This window comes from Dermacentor silvarum, chromosome 2 (genome assembly GCF_013339745.2).
Source record: "Dermacentor silvarum isolate Dsil-2018 chromosome 2, BIME_Dsil_1.4, whole genome shotgun sequence".
In the NCBI taxonomy this organism is placed as follows: domain Eukaryota; kingdom Metazoa; phylum Arthropoda; class Arachnida; order Ixodida; family Ixodidae; genus Dermacentor; species Dermacentor silvarum.
In genome coordinates, this window is record NC_051155.1 from 229,773,320 (window position 1) to 229,798,084 (window position 24,765).

The 24,765-nt window shown below is 50.8% G+C and overlaps 1 protein-coding gene across 1 annotated transcript in view; it reads left to right on the forward strand.

The window, feature by feature from the left end:
- LOC119442829 (protein Wnt-1) overlaps window positions 1-24,765 on the forward strand; it is a 60,509-nt gene that overhangs the window by 26,840 nt on the left and 8,904 nt on the right. The window contains exons 2-3 of the mRNA XM_037707863.2: window positions 13,563-13,819; window positions 23,932-24,487. Coding sequence (XP_037563791.1) covers window positions 13,563-13,819; window positions 23,932-24,487 — 813 coding nt within the window. The remainder of the gene's footprint in view (window positions 1-13,562; window positions 13,820-23,931; window positions 24,488-24,765) is intronic.

The following is a 24,765-nucleotide window of genomic DNA, read 5'->3' on the forward strand; positions in this document are numbered from 1 at the left end:
GCGACTTTGCAAATTGATCATTTTCAGAAAGAAATGTTGCATTATAAGTGCAACAATTTGCCTGGGCACGGCCGTATTAGGAAAATATGATCGCGTGGAAATTTTGAAATATAATAAAAAACAGTAACTCCACAAGAACGTATAAGTCATGCTTGAGAGCACGAAAATTTGGAGGCATGAGAATGACGCAAGAAAACGCGGACAGACGCAAGAAAAACACCTCGTCTAGTGTCTTTGTCGTCTTCATTCGCGTTTTTATCGCTTTTTTCCACGCCTTCTAGAATTAACCAACGAGCGCCACCTCGCACCCTTCTTACGCTAAAACTAGACAAATCAATGTAATCCAGAGTTCCCTCTAGTAATTTTTGCAGGAAACTCTACGGTTGGCTCATGTCCTTCGATATCGGGCGGCACCCGCAGACACCGCCGCCGCGCAATCTTGAAGGCCACAGTTGTAAGAATGCTTTTCTTTTTTTTTTTTTTTTGAAATGCCCTTTCTTCCTTGACGCTGGGCTCGCGTCTCGCCGCATGCCAGAAACAGCTACAGGCCAATCATAATAACGTCGCATGCAATCGAGCATCGTGTGGGCAAGCAGTTAGGTGAAGCACTCGTCCAGGACTACGCAGTGCGCACAGGGCCAGGAGCGGAGAAATGAAGCTTGAGGGTTGACTTCGGTACTATCTTGTATTTGTACCTATGAAATACAATGCCGAACGCCTTAGGCAAAGCAGCCTGGACACTCGGAAACCTAGCCAAAACGCTTTCAGTAGCAAACGTGGCATTGTACGTCGGTCAAGCTACCGATATGGCGTGAAAAACGAGTAGAGCGAAATGGGAAGAAAATACAACATAACCGCTTGTACGCAGCAAACGGGGTAATTTTTTCTATTGTGTCAAATAAAATCAAATACAAATTTGATTTTGTTAAAATGAATGAAACAAAAAGACATTTGTTTTTCTTCATTACATGACTGCGATAAATACATATACGCCAGTGCGGATTGAAAGCCATATCGCTGAAAACATTTTTTCGCGTTGCTCACCAATCCCCTCTTTCACCTTCGTCCCCTCTTCTCCTCCCCCCTCCCTTTCACACAAGAAAAAGTATTCAAGGCGGAAACGCGCTGGCAAAGACTCGGTAAAGTGAGGCAAACTTCAAAGGAAACACTTCGTAGAGGGGAAACGTGGAACGTATGGTTTATTTCACTCGTCTTTTTGCTAACCCTGCATATACGTTTTTATTTTCTTATTTTTCGTCTCAACCGCACCTATCGGCCACCAAAAATACACCCACTTTACCGGGAACTGTTGCCACACAAGCCGTGCCGCTGCCGTTCGTCACTTCCACCGGCTTCCTTGCAATAGCGGTACATAGCGAACACCGTGACAGTAGTGAGGACGCGCCAGATCGGAAGTTTCGTGGGGCGCAGTCCATCACTCGTCTATGCCAGAGAAAAAAAAAAGAAGTTTCTTTTCAAGTTGGTTCAATGTACGGGACATCACATTTTACGTGTTCAAATAAAACTAACGTGCCACATGCCTCAAATGCAAATGTGTATAACTTTTGCGTAAAACTCATTATGAATATTACGTGCTTAAGTGTGATTAGCTACACAAAAAAGTTCTGCAGCCACCTGGGGCTCTTTATTTGCACTCAAAGCCGCCGTACACGAGAGTTTTGCATTCCGCTCCCAAATGTAGTGCGGCCACCGCAGGCTGGAATTAAACCTGTGATCTCGTGTTCTATAGCAAAGCGCCATAGCCATTGAGCTACAGCGCCGGCTGACTTGCACTGTCTGACTTGTTTGTGTTCAATGCTTGCACTCCGCGGGCTCATTGCAGCTTCGCTGGACGCACATTCACACTTTCCATGTCCTCCGAGATCGGCTGGCGCATGGTGCTCCGCCCAATTTAGGAGGCCATGCATTTTCTCGGGGTCCATGAAGGAAGGCGCCGTGATGGACATCGCTGAAGGCGCACAGTCGCATTGCAGCGAGTCGGAGTACAACGTTCCAGCACGTTGGCCAGAGTCGACACCTACAAGCGTAGCAATGCATTGCATGGATATGACATCGTGCAAGAACGGAGCAAGGGTTCATTAAAATAATTATAATCTGGGGTTTTCCGTGCCAAAACCACGATCTGTTTATGAGGCACGCCGTATAGCGAAGGACTCCGGATTATTTTGACCACCTGAGGTTCTTTAACGCGAACCCAATGCAGGGTACACGGGCGTTTTTGCATTTCGCCCCCATCGAAATGCGACCGCCGAGGCCGGGATTTGGTCCCGCGACCTCGTGCTTAGCAGCGAAATGCCATAGCCACTAATCCACCGCGGCGGGTAACGGACCAAGTGTCGTGGAACAGACAAAAAAAAAAATGCCACGGCACCCGGTATTTGACATCGTGCGATGCCTGATGATGCATTCACGGCTGAAATAAGCTTTCTGTATAGTCGTCGCTTTAGGCGACAATCGCTTGTAACTCAATTCAGCACTGATTACAGTATGGACATCGTGCGACGCCTAGCATATGCGCAACAGCGTCGCCACTCCAAGATTACTCACGAAATACGCTCTATGGAGTCCTCGTGTGACCTAAGAGACAGGAGTTGGCTAATTATATTTAGAGAAACTTAAACTTAATTATAAGAGATTTATCAGACCTCCGAAATTCTATAGGAAAATTTGTTACTGTCGCGTCGTCGTTGTCGTTGTCATTCTAGTCGTTGGTGGTGGTGGTTGTGGTGGCGGCGGTGGTGGTAGTGGTGGTGGTGGCACCATACTTGGCTATGCTCGAGCGGTGATTTCATAAAACGAAAAGAAAAGCTAAAGCCCATCTATTCCGACATCCGTACACCACCAAACGCACCGAAGTTATCAGCAGATTTCAACAAGTTCCAACATGCCGGAGGAGCCATCTCACCCACGTGTCATGCGACAGATCGGATGGTTCTGACGCACGTGTGTTTCCCACTTAACTGTCACTCAAGAGATATTCATTCCATGTCATAAACTGCCATCCACTGCCAGGCGTCCGCGTCGATCTCACGCATCTCGTCCGGCAGGCCGATCAGAAACAATTCGTCAGACAGGTTCCTAACCGGGACGTTCATCCTGAACGTATAATAAAACGTATCTCGTGATTTCACTCGCATCTTCACGCTCCAGATAGTTCTCAAGTCGAGTCAGACGGGGGGCGCCCTCCGGACCTGCCTGGCGCCTTCTCTGGGCCTCCCTTGTATAGTTGCACGCGCGGGGTTACACAGACCCATGAGGAGGGGGCAGCGTCTTGCACGAGCAGCGTTCATCTCACCGCGGCGGGGCAGAGGACCACCTGCGAGGCAAGCGCCGTGTTTTAGGTCGTTCTCGGGAAATCCGCCCCCTCCCTTGGACAAAGCGGCGGGCAGAGCCATGGCCGTGCGCGAGGTGTGAATTTTCCCGAGCCGTAATTACAGGTTCGGCGCGCGCCCGTCCGCCGCCGCCTCCTCGCATTGGCCAGCAGCAGGAAGTGCTGATCGCTCAGTCACGCATCGCAGCAACACACTACGGCGGGGCCCCTATGCCGAGACACTATACTGTATACCTCCTCGAAACAGCTTCTCTTTCACGTCGTACACACCACCGGCAATGCCGCTCCTATGTCTTCCTTATTATTTTTTTTATCAATGATATGCGTTTCCTGGCTCTCGCCTGTGGACGTCACTGCGTTAAATAATGCGTGTTTTGTGTCGCTGCACAGTCCCGCCCCTTCAATCGTGGCACGCCGTCGCTCTGCAGCTGACATTTCGAGTTTCTAAATTGGTGCCCGGCGCTCAAGGTCGGGCAGTCGTTACGAAGTCGTTCGTCTCTTCAACACGCTCTGGACATGAGTGTCAGACTGTTCTTTCCTGCGCTGGTGTGATGACTGCATTTACGTTTAAGTATGCCTACGATTCGCGTTGTGTGCAACAAAACACGCGCCTACAGCATTGGAGTGAGTGAGTGAGTGAGTGAGTGAGTGAGTGAGTGAGTGAGTGAGTGAGTGAGTGAGTGAGTGAGTGAGTGAGTGAGTGAGTGAGTGAGTGAGTGAGTGAGTGAGTGAGTGAGTGAGTGAGTGAGTGAGTGAGTGAGTGAGTGAGTGAGTGAGTGAGTGAGTGAGTGAGTGAGTGAGTGAGTGAGTGAGTGAGTGAGTGAGTGAGTGAGTGAGTGAGTGAGTGAGTGAGTGAGTGAGTGAGTGAGTGAGTGAGTGAGTGAGTGAGTGAGTGAGTGAGTGAGTGAGTGAGTGAGTGAGTGAGTGAGTGAGTGAGTGAGTGAGTGATAAGTCTGCGTCATGTAGAATCGTGAAGTCTGGTGGGGCATTCCCTTAGTTATAAGTGACGCTCCATAATAACAAAAGAAATGTTACACCAGAAGATCGCCAAATCATTACTAGCGCACGTTTTGCTAAAGGGAATGACAACGACAAACTTTAATAAAAGCTCTAATGCGAGGTGTACTGCATAATACATAGCTTCCGTAGAGACTAATTGCCAAGAAATTGTCGTCAAAACGCAGACTGTATATAGCACGGCAAATTTCTTTAAATGACCGCCCCTTCAAGATGGAACTCAATGCAACTAGAACGAAACCAGAAAAGGCGCTGGTTCCATGCATCCGCGGGTGCAAACAACTCACTCTGCGGTTCCAAAGAGAACAAAAATTAAGAAAACGATAGAGAACCCAGTGACTGCGCATTCGGAAAAACGAAACAAAAGCACGCGTTCACAGCCAGGTCAGCCAGATGTAAGAAAACGAAGATGTGCACTGCGAGGCTTTGTGCCCGGCTGCCTGCACAGCCAGCGCACTGCACGCCGTGCCACGGCGGCGGCCGAGGCTCGACCAGCTGTGCGCTCGAACCACACCGAGCATACCGGCACGTTGGGCCAGACTTGGGTCAGCGTCTCGCTTTTTTTCTCCTAAATCAGGAAGAAGCACCGGAAACTGAAACCGCTCCCCAGCCGCATACGCACACACAAACACAGGAGCGAATGCCGCTCCCGTCTGCCGCGCGCGAGCCGCGTCAGCTTGCCGTGCGAGTCGGTTCGAAGAGAGGTGTCTTCCTTGCGGCCGTTTCGCCGGCGGAAGGCCCAGTCTGTCCATGTTTAAGTACGTGTGCGGTGGCACGCCCGTCGTGTTGGTAACCGGCGCCCTTCGCCTGCAGTCTGTGCCTTCTCCTTAGACTATACATTCACCACTAGGGCCCGTTCACACTGGCAGTTGCCTGCGCTGCATCCTGATCCAGCGGGCTCACGAAGTCGCGCATGGCATTGGAGCCCTGTACTGAGGGCCCCACTCATTGAAGAAGAATTTCCGACTTGCTTTCCAAATAAAAGTTTACTCTCTCTCTTGAACAGAACCCCCCCCCCCCCTTTACATGCGAAACAAGCCAAACGCTTATCGTAGACACCTCTAACTGGCCGGCACATCCACGATGCCAAACCAGCCGGAAGTTTCTCTTATGGCGAACAAAGCGGGAAACAGCGAGTAAACGAACTTCACATTCAGAAACCGGACCATACGTTCCTCTGGCTTACAAAGCGTGATCCGAAACCAGTGTCGGCGAAACCCTTTCCCCTACGCACCCATTATTTCGGATTGCTCACTGAGTGCCCATTCAAATACCCTGTCTAGATATGCAATGCGCGGACAATGATGATGATGATAATGATAAGCCTTAAACATGGCCCGCACACCCAGTTGGGAATGGGCCAGCAATCGGGAGGTTGTAATGAAACGCGCTGATAAGCATCTCCTGCATCATCCTGCTCATCCACTACTCAAACCCGCCGCGGTGGCTTAGCCGCTATGGTGCTACGCTGCTAAGCACGAGGTCGCGGGATCAAATCCCGGCCGCGGCGGCCGCATTTCAATGAGGGCGAAATGCAAGAGCACCCGTGTCCCGTGCACTGGGGGCACGTTAAAGATCCCCTGGTGGCCAAAATTAGTCCGGAGTCCCCCACTACGGCGTGCCTCTTAATGAAATCGTGGTTTTGACACGTAAAACCCCATAATCCATTAATTACACTACTCACGTTGCCCTTTTTTCATTTTTTTTTCTACATTTAGACTCCGCCAACGACGGTTTATCACAAATAATTAAGACCTGTCAAGTGACTCTCCGACTAGTGATTCAGTTCGTGATGTAACGCTCAACATTGCCACATGACGCAGAAAACGACAGAAAAAGTCGCACAACTGGTCAAACCCCACATTGGGTCAAACCGGGAATCCGACTTTGGCAGACATGATTCAGAGAGCAGCGGTCCACCAGCTCATCGGCGCTGAGAAGGCGCAGCCGGTAGTTGCGGTTATGTTAGGAATTTTGCAGGCGCAAGTTGTAATCAGCTAGCGCAAGACAGGGGTAATTGGAGATCGCAGGGAGAGGCATTCGTCCTGCAGTGGACATAAATATAGGATGATGATGACGATGATTATGATGATTTCTACCAGTGCTACATGTGCACCCATGTAGCACATCCCCTAAAATGTCTAGAGATCGCGAAGAAGGTGAACCTGACACAGATGACGATCAGTATGTGCGGCATCGACATAGTCGTCATGATAATTACCCAAGGGCATCGACACTAACATACGGCATGCGGTAATTGGAGCGTTATGGTGATCACGCAACACAAGGTCACCGAATTCACTCGCACTGAGGAATACATCGCGATAACAATCACGATACTGTCCATTCATCCGTTCTTATCTGTGTGCGTTTATTTACCCTGCCACGAGACGAACGAAATCCAACTCGCCAATTATTGCGCCTGTATACTCCCAACGTGAAAACACAAGGCGATTTGTTTCCATTGTTTCGTTTAGGCGGCGGCACACCGAGAATACAGTGGTCCTCCCGCTCAGCTTGGCCCATATCGCCCCGCTCTCACAGTTTTGCTATCGGGTTTCCCCCAAGCCAAACTCGCGGGCCGCCGCGTCGCGTCGTTCGGGTCGCACGCACTCGAATGCAGCGCTCTGCGCATCGAGCACAGAGCCAGTCACGTGGAAGCGAAAGCGGACCGCCTTTAAATTTCCACCAGCGCCCGCGTGGCGCGGTTGCGCGGTGGGAGAGATCGGGGAGGGGGGTTCCGCCGCCGCAAGCTCAACCCAGCAGCACCAGCACGCGCGACGGTTTGTGACAGCACAAGCAGCAGCAGCAGCAGCAGCAGCAGTAGCGGCGGCGGTCGGGGACCGGTGAAGTGGCGTCGGCGGCTCGCGCACACCACAAGGCTGGGCCCTTGTGCCGTCGCGCGTGGGAAGCGCGGGGCCAGATTGGCTTAGCCGCGCGCGCGCGAGCACGGAGAAGAGATCGCGGTCCCAGATCTCTTTTGCCGATGATCGCATCACTGCCGGGTCATTAAGAGCTCCGTCCGCGGGAGTACGCGCTGACTCCGCAGCCGCGGCCGGTCCTCGCGTGTGTACGCAAAAAAGGATTACGCCGACCGGCAGCCGAAAAGTCCGAGCGTCCTCTTTGCCGTCTCGACAGGATACATACTTTGATACTTCTTTGCGCGGTGGCTTGAGGGTCCGTACCGCCTTCCACTTGAACTCTTCTTTCATTGAGTACCCTGGTGTTCAGCAGACTTGTGCGTCGGTGTTATTTTTTTTTTTCCTCTTCTTGTAGTCCAGCGGCAGACGTGAGCACCTTCTGAAGCCGAGGTGGACACCGTACGATCTGGTTTTGTGAAACGCGCTCACCAGAGCGCGACTGCACAGAAGTTGGTCGACCTTTTCCTTCTCCTGCTCCTCCTCCTCACCGAGCTCTGTTTCAGTTCGAGCTATCCGATGCGTGGTCTACCCACTGTTCCGCTAACTGCGTAATTTCGGGTAATTCTATAGCGTTGCTCTGTTCCGGTTATTGCTCTTCACATCCCCGTCTTCCTCCTCCTTCGCCTTCTTATTTCTTACTTCGGAGGAAGTTAGAGTGTTCTTTTTCTTTCTTTTTTTCAATTTTGTGCACGAGCAATGCTATCGTGCGCTGCAGCCGGTTCCAGCTCTATCGGGAGAGTTAAAACACGGCATTTAATCATTGAAAGGTCAATTAGCGAATTCTAGTAAATCAATTCATTAACTCCGCAGACATCTTGTTTTCTTTCAAGTATACGGTTCGTGGCCTGTTGCGAAGTTAATTGTCATTGCGTCGTCGATTGTTATGCATCCGCGAATGAGCTGCGGAGCGCTCAGCGGAATTGTGGGAGAGCAGCTGCCTCTGTGTCGTATTCAACGAAGGCGTCGATCAACTTTTCTGCAAGGCACTGGCGTGATTTATTGAACAATGAGATTAAAGCTACCAAATATATTTTCCCCTATTCCTGCATATCTGTGGTGATGTTATTTCTGTTATTGAAAGAGCCTTGAACCTTTATGTTCTTTGTTTAATTGCTAACGATTAATTCAAAGTCATACGTTGTATTTTTTATCCTTTGTGTATTATAATATTGATTATAATTTTTTATTTATAACTTTCCTGTGCTGTGATTGCTTTAGTTGAATGATTCTTGATTGTTATTATGCACAAAAGGTCCCAATTCAGTTCTTTACTACAGGACCTTCTTCTGTATGTATCTTGTAATTCCTAATTGGCTACTGACATGAATAAAGTAATTCTTATTCTGCAACGGGGACGAAATGCAAGAACGCCCATCTAACATGCATTGGCTGCACGTTAAAGACGGCCAGGGAGTCGAAATTAGTCGGAAGTCCACCTCTACGGCGTGCCTCATAATCAGATCGTGGTTTTGGCTCGGAAAAGCCCAGAATTCGTTAAATTTGTTATATTAATTTTTACTCTGATATCACCTTGGATAGCAACATAATTGCTTTTCCAGGTGAGGTCATCGGGAATACTTGAAGCATGCCGCTCCATCATGCTCATATTTAATAGTGTATGCATACGGAGTAACTTGTGTACGTGTAGAAATTTAAAAAAAAATGCTATGTTAAAGCTGGGCTATGAAATCCGCCGTACTAGATATGCTCCGGACTAGTTTTGGTTCGTTATTGGTTCTTTAAAGTATACGTAAAGCTAACCAGATATGCGTTCATAATTCCGATTTGCGAAAATCCAACCCGCAATCTAATACTGAGCCTCAGAACACCGCCGAACTCCCGCATCCAGGGTATCCCGAAAAGCTAACGAATGGCTCACTTGGCACGAAAATTTAACACATCGAACGAATAATTAATGACGCGTCTGCGCTCGACACAAAAGAGCTGCGAAAGCTGTAAGCGAGAAAAAGCAAAACTTCAGTCGCGTCCACGCACATGTCTCTTTAAACGAGAAGATCGTGAACGCAGGGACAGCACATTGCATTGAATTCAAAGCAGAGCTGCATGTCGTGTATTAAAACACCCAGTTAGGGTGTATAAAGTCACTATAGTTCGCGCTGTAGGCTCTTATATATACATAGTTACGCTGCGTGCATCGTTTGACGTATTCTTCGAGTTGTCGCACTCAGCGGGCTTACAGCCGGAAAAACTTCCATCTTTGCTTCAAACGTGTTTAACGAACGAATTCCACCCTGTCGTCTTGATCGTTTTGTTAGCGGGTAGGTTTTACGATAGTTGCGCTAACTAATAATTCTGACAAAGAAAGAAAGCAAGAACTAGGTATTTAACAAGTGGCAGACGCAGCAATCTTTCGTAGCCTTGTCGACGTCCTCAAACGAAGGCGTTAAAATTGTAGCGTTCATAGATCTCACGAACGCGAGTTCACTCGAAGGATTCAGCAGAATGTCAACATTCGTACCTTATCACTTATAAACCGCAACAATATACTTTTAATATCCATCGAAGGCGCGAGCTGACGGGCCCTAGCGTTTTCGAAATCACCTTCGCCTGCGCGTCTGTTAGTGCTTGTAAATGCAATATCATGCGACTTGACATGAATAAGACACATGAAATAAATTGCCTATAACATACAAAGACTGAGAGGACCGAGAAAAGAGCCAAATCAGATGGAATTAATGGCCGCTGTCTTTGTGGTGCTGTCCGGCAAAAAAAAAAAAAAATGCCAGAGAGAGAAAGGAATAAGGAAAGACAGGAACACTTCCAGAGAACATAGCATCACAGATACGTCATACTTTTGTCATGCACTTCACGAACAGCGCGTTTTCATGAAACTCGAAAGAAGCGCGACTGCGCGCCCCACAGATACACGCTGGAACGACGAAAAAAGAAAAGCATAACTACAAACAAGAAGCTAATGGAAGTGTTTTATAATAGCGTGCGATGGAGGTGATACGAGGCCACAACTTAACCAGCCACAAAGAAATCCTCAAATCTTGTCCACGTTGAACCGAGAGCCGCCGCTGACCGAATTTTCCAAAGCCCGCTGAGCCGCAAGGCTTGGTTGCCGTGCGGCGAAGGCAACTTCCGCGAGCCACTCAAACCGTTGCGCGTATAGGGCGGAGGAGAGGGCCTCCTACTGGCCGTGCTCGTGGCGCGCGGAGAGAACCACGAGCTTTTTGTCCCCGCGAACCGCTTGGCTTTTGACATTGCTCCCAATGTTGAGTCGCTTCGCTGTTGGAAAGTAGAGGGGGGCAGGGACAGTAACGGCGGAGGGCATGTGATCTTCGACGATTCCTGCCTGCGCTCCTTACCCTTCCCCCCTGCCCTCCTCCCTACCTCCTGTTATATCGTCTCTATTTATATTTATGTTATTTTCTCTTTCTGCTCCAACGTCAGCGAACGCGACGACAGGGGTCACTGCGTCTCGCTAGGCTCTCCTTTTTTTTTTTTTTTTTTTCTTTTTCTAACCGCGTTACTACACGGAGCGGGAAATGCGATCACGGCCAATTGGATTAACGCATGGGAGAAAGGATGGAGGCCATCATGGCGTAAACGGGAGCGGAGGGACGGATGACAAAAAAAAAGAAAAAGATAGATAAAGAACTTAAAGTGACGAGAGATAGAGGGGATGGAGCGAACATAAAAGCTGAGGACGGGGACAATTTTGCACCGTAAGAGGGGCATAACGAGGACAAAGGGCAGCTTGTGCATCGCGCGAGGAGATATCGGCTTCTGGGGTCGGGAGCGTAACGGTTACACCAAAGAAACATCCGCGGCCTCGAGCGGACGTCGCCTGAACCGCGTCGTCTTCTCTGAGCGAATCAGTGCGTGCCAACGTTTTGACTTTTAAACTCAATTATGCCGGTCGCTCTATGCCAAAGCTTGTCGGAAATTAAGTGTCTTGCGGCTATTCGCCATTTTTTTTACAGCGGCAGTACTCCAGTAGCCAACTTTCGTGGCCGTCTGTCGCAGGTATCATAACCATGTTTGTTGTCGCGTTACCTCTCTGGGAGGAGTCATCGGAAATGAAAGGTCCATTTGTCCACACCTAGGAATTGATCTCGGGCGCGTGACATGTGAGCCGTTGCGCTGTCATCGTCCCGTCGTCGTGTCGCTGTTGTCACTGTGCCTTTTCAGGCTTTATGTCTTCTCTCAGTGGTCGCCATCTTAGCGTCGTCGTTGCGGAGCTGCCCAGTAGTCGCCATCGTGCCAGCGTCGTCGTTATCGCTATCCACGCCGTTTTCGTCGTCAGGCCAGCTACCGTTGTTCAGCGTGAAGTTTGGGTTCTTCTTTCAACAGCTCACCAGAGCTTTCGAGCTCTGAAAAAACCCACTGCCACAAAGTTTCAGAAAAGCATTCCGTGCGCGGTCGTCGGACTTCTCATAATCGCCTGTTCCTAATAACTTTTCCTTCGCCAGGAAAGCATAACTCGCGGCAGCGACACAGAACAACGCCCAGAAGTACACGTCGAGACATCAAACCACTTCATCGGAGACAAGAAACCGGATGTTCGACATACGCGCGCTTCTTTCCGCGAGCCCTCGCTCGCACCGCGATATTTTCGCGAAGCTTCGGGAACAGAGGAGCACTCCCGAGCCGGTTGTATTTTTAACCTCGACGTTTCTACGCGGCGTTATCAAAGTAGGGACCGCGCGAGAAGAAGCCCACGGGGACCCATATTTTCTTTAATTTCTTTCTTTCTTTCCCTTAGTCGGCCAGCAGAAAACAAAGGGAGCGCGCACTCGCGCGCAAGCTTTTTTGTCTCCGGGAGGAGAAAAACACGCAGAGATTTATGTTCGGCGATTTGTGAATTCGTTCCGCTCACCCCCAACATGGCTGGTGTGCCGTGGTGCGTTTCCCTTTTAGGATTGCGCGCGCGGCACAGAGAGACCGGGCGGTAATGCGAGCGTATTTATTCTCCGGCTGGGGACCAAGCAGACCATAAGTCGAGCGGGGACGTCACGCCCGTGCTGGAGGCATGAAAAGAAATGAAGAAAAGCCTTCCGAGGTCAGAAGAATGTGTGGCGAGCGCACCCCTCGTTAAAGGAGAAGGAAAAGAAAAGCGAAGATGCGCCATATAATGCCAGCTGGTGACGACAAAGAAGCTTTGGCTACAGCTGTTTCAATGGCCGTAGTATATATACTGCGCAAACTTGTCGCTCGGATGCATGGGACACTGAAACGCGCTGACATGGTAACGACGTAGAGGGCATTCTATAGCGGAGACCCTCGATGTCGCGGCGTGTTATATAGCTTTGTCTCGCGGCTCGAAGACGGCTACGGAAGGACGGCGCTTATTGCTCTCGTTTTAGTGTTTCGGGCCACCGGCGAATTTATGGCGAACTCAATGGCCTGTTCTGATGACCAAGAGCCGCGGTTTAAGAAGGAAACACGGTTGGAGTAAACGGTGTGGTTTACTGAAACGGTACACTCTAAGCCAAAAATGGAGAAAATGAGAGTAACTGCAGTTTTTAGTCCTCACGACTAACATTTAGTCGTCCCCGGAGGGACCAACTAACAGAGATCTGGGACCACAGAACCAAATTCACAAAGCTTTTCATTCGTAATTGCTCTTTGCCATTGGCCGGCAGTGATCGCTAATATTCCGCCCAACATAAGGGTTGGATGAAATTTTCTCTTACGAACGCTTCTATCGCAACAGCCTTCCCTGAATACGGGCCCTAAAGTCCAGCAATCCTAGATTGAATATAGAAGAAGGTAACAAATCATATATGCATGAGTGTGGAACTTTGTGTCCGTCGCAACGTTCTCTTTTTTTTTTTCACATCAAAGTCACTCACTCAGGAAAAATTCTCGGCAACCGATCACGGCGGTCTATAGTGGCTATCGGCTTTTGCTGCTTAGTACGATGTCGCGAGTTCGATACCCGGCCGTGGCGGCTGCATTACGGTGGAGGCGTAACGCAAGACCACCCGTGTGCCGTGCATTCATTAGGTGCACGTTAAGAACCCCAGGTGGTCACGATTAATCCTAAGCTCTCCACTACGGCGTTCCTCATAGCCCCCTGTGCATAGTGCTCCTGTACATACTCCCACGTGCACTCAGTGCTCACTCTCTTCCTTTTTTTTTCTTTTCTATTCCCCTTTTCCCTTACCACCGGTGTAGGGTAGCAAACTGGACACTCGTCTGGTTGACCTCCCTGCCTTTCCTCTTCTTGTTTTGTCTCTCTGTGAGCTGTGTGTCGAAGGCGTCCGTGGTCTGACCATGCGGTTCTCGCGCCTTTTTCGCAGGCTGCTGGGCATGCCGAGCACGTACCAGAACATGCTGACGCTGAAGGCGTCGGCTCACTCGGAGAACTGCCACAAACTCCGCTACCAAGTGAAGGAGAACCGGGACCTGTGCGTGCTCAGCCACCGGGCGCTGCAGACGGTGAGCCGCGGCGCCAAGCTGGGCATCGACGAGTGCCAGTTCCAGTTCAGGGCCAGCCGGTGGAACTGCACCACTTTCCACAACATACCATCCGTCTTCGGAGGAGTTCTCAACGTCAGTGAGTATAGACCGACGTTATATAAACACATCGCATTACCGATAATGGAGCCACGAATACGTAGTTCTTACAGCTGAACCGCTGGCTCGTTCGAGTTGTGCAATTTTTTTTTTTCGACAGAGGTGGCATTTCACGGTGCATTTCGTACGGTACCCCGTTTGGATGCAGTACTTAGTTGTTTCGTTCAGAATAAGTCAGAAGTGCGCGACGCCTGCGGCGATGCCAGTAGAAGACAGACAGACAACGGACTTTATTTGATCCTGAGGACCTACTGTCAGGACACCCTAACGGGAGGCCATTGTAACCGCTGGCCGCGCCCACGGTGAGGACAGAACGCCGTGACGCTCCGCCCTTTCCTGGGCTTGCTTTCGGAGTACCGTGCTTCTGATGGCCTCCTCCCATTCGGCTTCGCTGGAGAGAAGGTCGTTAGGCAACGCGGGACATCGCCAGAGCATGTGAGCCATAGAGCAAAAGGTTTCATTACAGTCGGGACAACCAGGGTCCACGTCTGAGTATATCCTACTTAGGAAGCCCCGTGACGGGAAAGATCCCGTCTGCAACATTCTAAGAGTAGCTGACTGACCTCTGCTGACCTTCGAGTGAAGAAGAGGATAAACTCTCCTGCCAAGTTGGTGATGTTTAGTAATTTCATTAAATGTGAGAAGTGGATCGTTCTGCTGAGTCCCTTCCTGCCCCTCCGGAGCCTCCAGACCGTCGCGGCGCGTGAGTTCTCGCGCACGGTCGTGGGCCACCTCGTTGAGGTTTGGGAAGCCCGCGAGAACGTTCGTCCCCATGTGTGCCGGGAAGCACGTAATATAATGAGAACCGGGGCAAGCCCTCTTCTCTAGAATAGAAGCTGCCTCTCGTGCGAGGTTACCCGATTCGAATGCTCTGATTGCGTCTCTCGAGTCGGTGTAAATGTAGAAACGCTCTGGGTCACACAAGGCCAGCGCAGCCGCGATTTGCTCAGAGCATAGACGAGCGAAGACGAGCGAAACACGCCCCGCCCGTCTATAACCGACAACGCGCACATTCTCCTGTTCCTGTAATGCGCCGCGTCGACAAAGACCGCAGAGTCTATGTTATCCCTAACTCTCTTCAAAATGACTCGTGCACCGGCTTTACGTCTATCCTCGTTATGCTGTGGATGTACGTTTCGCGGGAATGGCCCCATCATGTAGGTCTCCCTCGTTTCCCGTGTCAGTGTTATCCGCCGTTCCTCCATTATCCTAGGAGCCTTGGTCGACGCCAGCCTAACCACCTGGGCAGTGACCTGCGCCTCTATGATCTCGTCTATGTTATTGTGCAATCCGAGTTGATCTAGCCTATCGGAGCTCTTGGCAATCGGCAACCCTAGCACTCTCTTGATGCTCTTGCGCATGAGGGTATTTAACTTGGTCTTTTCCGTTTTGGTCCATACTAGAGCGGACGCCACATAGTTAATATGGCTGATCAGAAACGCGTGGTACATCCGAAGGAGGTTGTCCTCACCTAACCCCTTCTTTCGGTTGGGCACCCTAGCGATTAACCTCAACATATTCTCCGTCTTGGCTGTAACGTGGGTAATTGTTCTGGCATTACAGCCCCTCGCATTTATGAGCAGGCCTAGGATCTTGACTGAGTCGACTCTAGGAATTTTCTGCCCATTATTCGCCTATAATACTACGGGTAGCTGGTTCAGTTGTGTCAGACCCCTAACCCCTTGCCTTGCCGGTATGTAAAGTAACAGCTCCGACTTACTCGGACACAGCTTGAGACCCGTGTCCGCGAGGTAAGCCTTTGTCTCGTCCAGGGCCGCTTGTAGAGCTTGCTCCATTTCCGCTAGGGAGCCCCCTGGGCACCAGATCGTGATGTCCTCTGCGCAGAGAGCGTGACCTATGCCCGGGAGGCCGCCCAGTCTGTCTGAGAGATCCTTCATGACTATATTGAAGAGCAATGGTGAAGATGATTGATCCCTGGGGGTTACCCCGAGCCCCCAGTTCGTACACGCTCGACCGAATCTGCCCCACCTGAATAGTAGCGGTTCTATTCATGAGAAAGTCGAAGAATGTAGATTTTCTTAGCGGATGGAATGGTGACGCCGTCTTTCAGTGAAGGGAGAAACCGCTCCGCCCTCCAGCGTCGCTGCAAGCGTATCGCACTGTCACAACAGAAGTTAGTGCGTGGTTTTCCGAGTTACTTGTAGCGATAAAAAAAGATCGCGTATTTAAATATGACACAATGACCACGATACCTCCGCCGACTGCTTCTGAAAGATTGTTCAAGTAGAGCGTGTAGCCACAGTGAACGACATTGTCCCGTCGTACCGCGCGCGCTGCAGAGCGTGGAAAGGGCGTAAGTGCAGGCTTTCTGTGCACATATTCGACAATTTAGATACCAAGTGCACCTTGTTTCACTTTGCATTCCGCCCCTGCTTGGTCATCCGAGTGAATGTATATATATAACAGACATTCCTTCCGTGTAGGTCCCACGACCAGCGTCTGCTTTACGTTCGTACGTACTCCTTTATCCGTGTTTTCTCACCCTAGAAACGCGCTTATCCCGCGGGCCCAAAGCTCCCAGCCCAAAAATTGAGCCCGCACCTCCTCTCTACCCGACCCAGGAACTTCCTATCTCGCTTACGGTCCCTGGACCGGGCGCGGCGCGGTATGCGCCGTCGCCGCGCCACCGCAGCTGACGTGGCCCCGTCGAAGGAGAAGCACGACGACGTCCCCGGACATTCCTTCGCGCCGGTACCACAGCGGCGAGCTGCTGACGCCACCGGCATACCATCGCAGAGGGCGCTCTTTTGCATGCCCGCCACGTTTTTTTGGGCGGCAGGGACACGGGGCCACTTTAGGGTCCGCTATCTTTACGACCAGGGGCCGAAGCTTGTCCGACGCCCACGGCTCCTTCCACTGCAGCAGTGATGCAACCATCGGCGGCCGATTATCGGCAGCCCGCACTGCAGGAGAAAGAGGGCGGCAAAAGGACGACCAGCCGGACTGTCGGCGACGGACGGCGCGGCTGACGCGCCGCTTGTAGGCGACGGGTGGCTTTACGACCGCCGGGAATGCCGCGCGCCCGCTCGCAGGACGCGCGTCTCTTCCGCGCCCCGAAGAAACAAAACTAGGCGCCGACCGCTGCTGCTGCTGCTTGCACCTATGTGGCAGCCTCTCGATGTTGCCACTATACACGTGCGTAGCTTGCACATACACACGGCGTCTCGGAATGCTCCAAATCTCGTCGACGCAGTAGGCTCATTTCGCTAGTTCAACATTTCAATTAGGTACCGCCGGAGACGTAATCTTGGTCCGTTGACGGGAAAGCCTTCTGACGTTACTGACGAGTGCATTATGTTGCGGCCTGTGTGATCATAAGCGAACGAGTCGCAAAACGTGTTTGTGGCGTAGAATACGAGAGCACAAGTTCGACGTCACGCGCCAAGTGTAAAATAATCTGCAATTATAACTATCAAGCTAAGTTAGTAGCATACACTCCTGAAAAAGCTACTTAATAATGTTTACCGAGGGTGGAGGGCGGTGGCCTCACGCGGGCCAGGAAAAGAAATATCATGAAAGAAACTTAGTACCAAATGACCGGTGATTATACTGCCATTGTATTCAGAAGGCAGCTCTTCTTAAGGCGTATAGCGTGTTGTCGAGTCAGAAATAACAAGAGCTTGTTCCATTTCGGAATCGAATACAACAAACAGCCAGATCGATTACGTTCTGATCACCTACTCAGCATTATAGGGCTGATATGACCCAATCGCAAAATTCCTATGGGATCTGACTTCTTGAAGAGCTCCTGTTGTTAGTCAAAAATACAAACCGTTTTGAAAAGACAAGGTTTCGGTATAATGTTCGGAATGTCAGAGAAGAAGTGACTCTGCCACTCAAATGTCCCTTTTGCGAATGCTTTCATTAACAGTACTGTATTTAACTGCTGCAGCTCTCATGGTGCTCGGCGAGGAGCCGCCTGACTGACTACCACAAAAGTCTGGCTGAGAGCATTCCGCTTTCCTTTTAATCTCCCCATCCCATTTATAACAAGCCTATTCTGCGCCGAGAACTTTCAACCTGTTTCCTCAAGAGCGCTCAGCAAGCACGCGCCGCAAGATCTTCTCGCGATTACGTGATTATACGTAACGGGTCGAAATACAGAGCAGAACCTCTCGTCCAAAATATAAACATTGGCCACGTGAGCAAAAGAGCGAATGCCACGGAGTAGAGCTATGGCGCAATATTTCTTGCCCTTTCTCTCGTGCGTAACAGCTGACGCAGTTAACGATACTAGTTGGCACCTGTTTACGCTTAGCTGGTTCATAAATCTACCCCAGTGCAACCAAGTTGCCCGTTTGAACAGCGGGACGCAATTGGCCCGCTGCCGCGTGTTTAGTCTGAAAGACCCCGATTTCGTCCGGGTTTCTTGTCTTCCCCGGGCAATGTGGAGCCTGCCCTCCCCGTACGTGCTTGGCTATGTAGCTTTCCAGAAGCTACAGGGTGGAGAGGCAAAGTGCTCTGCATCCAGTCTGATGTAGGCTGACCGAGACGGTGAACCTTCGCTCGCTATACACAGCAGGATCGAGCACGCTGTGAGCACGCCTGCGAACGCACGTGGCACGAAAAGCGTACACCTGCTACACCCAACCCTATTACGAGGCACGGTGCATTCTTGCGCCATTTGTTGTCGTTCACTAGCTGCGACAGAATGGAACGTTAAGAAGGTATAATGAACGGCAGAAAACCCATATAGGTTGCTGCTGAAGTTGCCATATACCGTTCGTCTCTCACATCGAACACAGTTTCTACACTGACACCTCGATAGATAAACCGCGGTCAATTAGTCGTTTACAAACGAATTGTAATGCATTATTACAGGTAGGAAGAATGAGAAAAAAAAAACCTCGTTACTAGCATAAATACCATCCCTAAACATTCGGTTGTTTCCTTTTGCATAGAACCGGCTTCTCTTGTTTTATTCGTATCGCCAGCATTTCGGCAGGACTACTTGTATGCACTTTAGTGAAGCGATGAAAGGGTCTAGTTATTGCGCGTTTATGATTGTGTTGCGGTGAGTTTTCACACTGAAATAATGAAAAACAATAGCATATTATTCGTGCTTCCTTCTCGTGGTCTTTCATTCTTCCAGTGTTAAAACCCGGCGCAACAAAATCACGAACTTGTATACATGCATAGGCGGCAACCAGAACATCCTTTTTCTGCAGCACTGCGAAATAACTCATACCGAAGGCGTTCTTGAATCTCTCTAAGATATTTGCTGCAATTTTAATTGATGAAGATACAGGAGTAAGAAAACTACGGACATGGAGGGTAATAGTTCGACGTTTCCATCGAACGTTTGTTTCGTTGGCGTTTTCCGACTCCTTCATAAACACACACAACCATGCTCACGAACGCGCGCACGCACCCCCACGTGCATGCGCACGCATGCACACAGAAAAAAACCATACACAAGAAAACGCACGTGAAATGCGAAAGAAAAGAGCGGACGGTATAATAAACGATATCGAGAACGTTGCGGCAGGACGCCGACGATGACCAAAAGAGGAAACAGGCGGGTTCAAATGCGTCGTGCCTGCGCATACGTCGAGCCGTCGGCGAGATTTCGAGCGAGTGACGCCGACCGAGGTCGACCTATCTGTGGTTTATTTGTTGCTCCACGTGGCAACTCCTGACGGCCTGTGAAAGATATTCATCCCTCGCTCCCATCGGTTTATTATGGCCGCCACCCCGCCTGCTACGGAGACCCAGTCAACAGCCGAGACGCCAAACGACGTCAATGGGAAGAGCAGAGTCAATGCCGCAGATGCTTTGGGCGCATTGCCCGAATTGGACACAGAAAGGGGGTTCATCTGTGCGACGGGTTGCTCTTGTGCGAGTGTGTTTTGGTAAAAATTAGATACAAGGAAAAGAAAGGCTCGTGAAGGATGACCTAGCCAAGTAACGTTGGATTCGATGGTATTACGGAAATCATCGCATACATTTTAGTACGACATCGCCGATGGCAAGGCCTTCGAATATTAAGGGAAAAAGCTGACTCAGCATAAACGCTAACAATGGCTGCCTAACGGGTGGAAACTACAGCAGAAGTTGTCATTGGTGCTGTTGCACTCGAAGCGTAACCATCCTCTCCTTTCGCCAGTCCTTGTTAGGTCGGTTTGTGAGTAGATCCATCGAGAAAGCTAATGTCACTGGTCAGTGGCAGTGCCGCTTTTACTAAGTCTATCGCGTCCTAGACTCGTCACTGCCGCGTGTCATATATAGGCGAATTTACCCAGCGAGAACACCTGACTTCTCTCATTCAGATACAGCTTTCTCATCAACGTTTCATCATCATACTCGGTGAAAGCTGACAAGAGCTCCCCCAGACGATCCCCGTACTTCTCTTCCACGCACAGTCATCGACAAGGCACAGCTCACCGGCCGTAAATGAAAAGTCGTATAGAAACGTCACTCTCACCCTCCCGTTCTCTTAGAATCCCCTCTACTCACGCGAACTACCCCACCTCCCAAATCCCCCATGCAGACGGAGACGAGAGCTTTGCCCGGTCATACGGCACTTGGCAGCGTGGCCCAAACCCTGCACGCCACAGATGGGCGGGGATCGAAGGATCGCCGAGCCACGCCGCATGCTACGAAGCCAGAGCTACCGCCGCCCCTTTGCGGGTTTGGACTCCTGCTCCAGATTAAAAGCCGCCGCGGACCGTGGCCTCCTGCGAAGCATCCGCCGCTCGTTTAACAACCTTGTCCCGTCGCCTCGGACTGACGTTCGGGGCGTTTACTCGTCCCCCTTCTTGTTTTTGAGCCGTCGCCGCTATTTGGGCAGAGATGAAGCAAACCGCGGCTGGCGTATTCCAATGCATCCCCGCGCGAATAACGTGGAAACGGCGCCGGGGAACCGGCGTTGGCCTCCTCTTTGGGGATGAAGCTCGTAAAACGGGGACCCCCTTCGCCGTTCGCAATGAGTCCCTCCGGTATATACGTGTATAGGTGGCGCACGGTTTCGATCCCCGTGCACCTCCTGACTCGACGGGCGTCGACGCCGTTCGGCGCTTGGGCGTGCGGTGCAGGCTTAGCAGGGGTGGCGGCTCGGGCGCCAAGTCGCCGGAGAAATTGGTTTCGTTCACCGACACGCGCGTTGAAAGGTACTATATTACCGTGTGTTATACGGTTGTCGTTAACGGCGGGGATCTTTCCGCGTGTCTGGACAGGGTCTCGACTTTATGGCTTCGCCAGCGACGCCTGGCGGGCACGCGGTTTACTCCCTTTTGCTTTTACGCTGTTTCCTTTCTCCTTTTCTCTCATCAAGCTCTGTCTTCCAGTCCCATGCTTTCTTCTTCTTTTTTTTTTTATTCTAACAGCCGGAACGAGCAGCGATACTTTCCACGCTTTACTGTCGTGTTCTTCGTCACCTGCCATTTCATTTTCGTGGGCTGTAATGGCTTTTACATTGGCGCTAGGCACTGCTAGTCGCGCTATTCGAGTTCCATCTGTTTCTATCTTTGTTTTGCAGAAAGCATCCGTGAGCATGCCTTTTAAACTGACAACGTTCCAAAAATTTCAGTTTCGCCCTTAATGCGAAGCAGTGACGGGATAGCTGGCGCATATATTATCCGCAGTAGGCTATTCGCTGTTTCGTCTAGTATCGGTTAGAGTAAACACTCGAAGATGTGCGCGAGCAATCTGCTTTTGAGAAGCAGAAAACTTTCCTGGGTGTCGATTCTAGTCCATGCCCTCTTCGTTTGTGGAGATGGCGCTTTCGGGTGATCCATAGAGATGTGGAAAGACACGGCGACTTCTTTCTCTATCCAATCCTTTAAGTTATTTCAGCTCTACCTCGGTGCCGGTTTTCAGATCGCTACAGAACGTGGCGTCAGCTAATGATAATTGTGGTGGTGGTGGTGGTGGTGATGTTGAAGCAGGTGGAGTTAGGCTAGCATACATAACCGGAAATTGTTCTGCCTGAGCCTACTATGAGTTGAGATCAGGGGTGTGTCACCAGTTGTCAATGAGCCCCGCGTCTCGCAGGAAGACAATCGGCAGTCATTGCACTCTCTTCCTGATTGCTGTGGGCCCTCCGGGGACAACAACGCCTTCAAAGGTCCTGTGCGTATAAGACCACTCTTTTGCAGGCTGTCGACCATCGCTTTTCTTTCTGTGTCAAATTGTGGGCATAGCCAAATGAAATGTTCAATGTCGCCCATATCACCATATAAGGCACAGAGCAGGTAAACGCAACGTCCAGTCTTGAATACCCAAGCCGGGGCTATTACGCAGAGTCGTTTCTGATGCGGTACAACAGCGTCACTTCCTCGCGAGTAAATCCATGGATCACACATGCTTGGTGCGGAGTCTTGTGGATCGCCCTAACGTGATTGCAGATTGCATCCTTAGAGTTCTGAAAAATGTTTGGTGCTATCACTTTTGGGACACATGTAACCGCTAGGTGTTCAAGAGCGTCAGCTTTTTCGTTTTCTTCAGGGGCACTATTCTCTTCTACTGTAGCACTGGCAGACGTGAAATATATTGCACAGCAATAATTGCACAGTTTTGTGCGATATTTGCACAATTCCCAGTTGCTCGGGGAGCGCTCTCCTGTGGAGAATAAGGGAGGAGGAAACAACTTTATTTTGTTGTGGAGAATGAGAAAACTTGATTGTGAATGTAGCGTTCCCCGGAGGTCAATCTGTCCGAGTGTTTAGGTGCCACTGCCTTTAAGGTCATAATCATAATTGTCATCATAAAGTGGAGAGACACTATATTTCTTCCTCGCCATTTCTGTCCAACCTTTCACATGTTGCCGCTGGCTTCATTTAACTTCTTCCACTTAAGGCGCTGATCTAAAGGTAAGATGCAGAACGTGGCGTATAAGTGAATCGTATATAGGTATAGCGGAGTGAGTAACCTCTCCAGGTGCAGTAGTTTTCTCTGAGCACTGTAGCTTCAGTGCAACCACTTTCAGGTAAAACCGCCGACTACTATACTTTGTGGGACCGAGTTGCAGTACACTTATTGCAGCAGTCAGAATTTTCTTAAATCTATTTATTTAAAAAAAAATTCTCGCAAAGTGCTCTGGGATTCCTGCGACGGACAGCAGCAGACACCGGGAGCCAGAGGCGGGCATCAAAACGACTAGGGGAGTGAACCCATAACAGCCATCGCTCTAAAATAGCATTGCAAGGCTAGAGTTCCGTTTTGGTTGGTAAGACATCGTTTCTGGTGCTTAGCGCGAAAACTTTTGACGATGGACAGAGGACGATTGTGTGTGTCTCGCCTTCTGTCCGTTTCGTCTCAAGCATCCGCGCGAAGCGCCGAAAAAGATTATGTAAAGTAAATTGAGCTGTATTAGAAAACTACCCCTGGCTTCGCAAGCCAGACAATAAATTCAACATACAATGCGGGTGGCGACGACGCCTTGAAGTTCTCGCACCAGCTCACCATGACGTCACAAATTTTGACGGCGTCTACTAAGGGCGTTTAGTTAACTTACTATCGATAAACTTGGACTACATAGCATTACATAAGTGAGCCGAAAACTTAACTTAGCAAGTTTCGAGAACTCTTGCTGCGGCGCGCCAGCCCGGACGTGAGAAGATACGTTGAAATCCGGGAATTCAGACATACGTGCCGGCGTACAAGGTCTCATGCTTCTACGTAATGTCTTTTTAACAACTACTCTTTATAGACAATTCGTATACATTATACGGCCAATAACACAAGTCAATAAAAGGCAAAATCGTCTGCTTGAAGTCAGTCTATGGACAGTCTAAATTCATTTTTATAAGCGTCCCTCATAGCTCGCACTGCCTGCTTTGTAACGCACAGAACTCTATCGGCAGAATCGCACTGCTTGGTTCGGAATCCCAGAACTGCGTTTTCGGTGAATGGCGCCGCTCGGGACTGAGAAGGTGCCGTATAGTCAATTCCTCTAGTGAGGCATAATGCCACATCCCTTATGATTATGTCTTACTATCGCCAGACCGGGACAGAGAGGTTTTGGGAATTCGGCCCCTGAGGCAGCCTCGATGTGTAAAATATAGGGAATGTTTACATAGCAGTGATCTGAGCCCCGTCTTTTCTCTCTCTCTCTCTCTCCCGCCACCGCAGTGAGCCGCGAGAAAGCGTACGTGTACGGCGTGTCGGCTGCCGGCGTGGCGTACAGCATCACGCGGGCCTGCAGCAAAGGCGAGCTGAACGAGTGCGGCTGCGACAGCGCCATCCGGCAGCGCAAGCCGCGCGGCTCCTGGGAGTGGGGCGGCTGCTCGGACGACATCGGCTTCGGCGCCCAGTTCAGCCGCAAGTTCGTGGACGCCGGCGAGGACCCGGCCACGGCGTCGGGGCTCATGAACCTGCACAACAACGAGGCCGGCCGGCGCACGCTGCGCCGCAGCATGGAGACCGTGTGCAAGTGCCACGGGGTGTCCGGCTCGTGCTCGGTGCGCGTGTGCTGGCGCCGGCTGAAGCCGTTCCGCGCCGTGGGCGACGCGCTGTCGGTCAAGTTCGACGGCGCCACGCACGTGCACATGACGCGCGCCGGAACCAGGGCGGGCGGCCGCAAGCGCCGGCCTCGGCTCCGGCCCGTGCTCAGGGACGTCAAGAAGCCCGGCAAGAAGGACCTCGTCTACCTCGAGGAGTCGCCCGACTACTGCACGCGCAACGAGACGTGAGTACACAGAATACACATACAAACTGCCTTCTACACCCATACATGCGTTGACCGTGAGCGAAAATTGTCTACCAATCACAGCGCGGCGCGCGGCGCGTTTCTACCAATCAGAGCGGCGCACGCTGCGTTCACCGCTCGGTTCCTTGCAGCACCACCAGATGGCGCTCCCCTGCGCGCATCCACGGCAGCGGCGGCACCGCCCGTGCGAGGGAAAGAAAAAAAAATAGAACCAGAAAGCTCGCCTTCGTGCATAGGGTTCGCCGCAAGCATTTCCC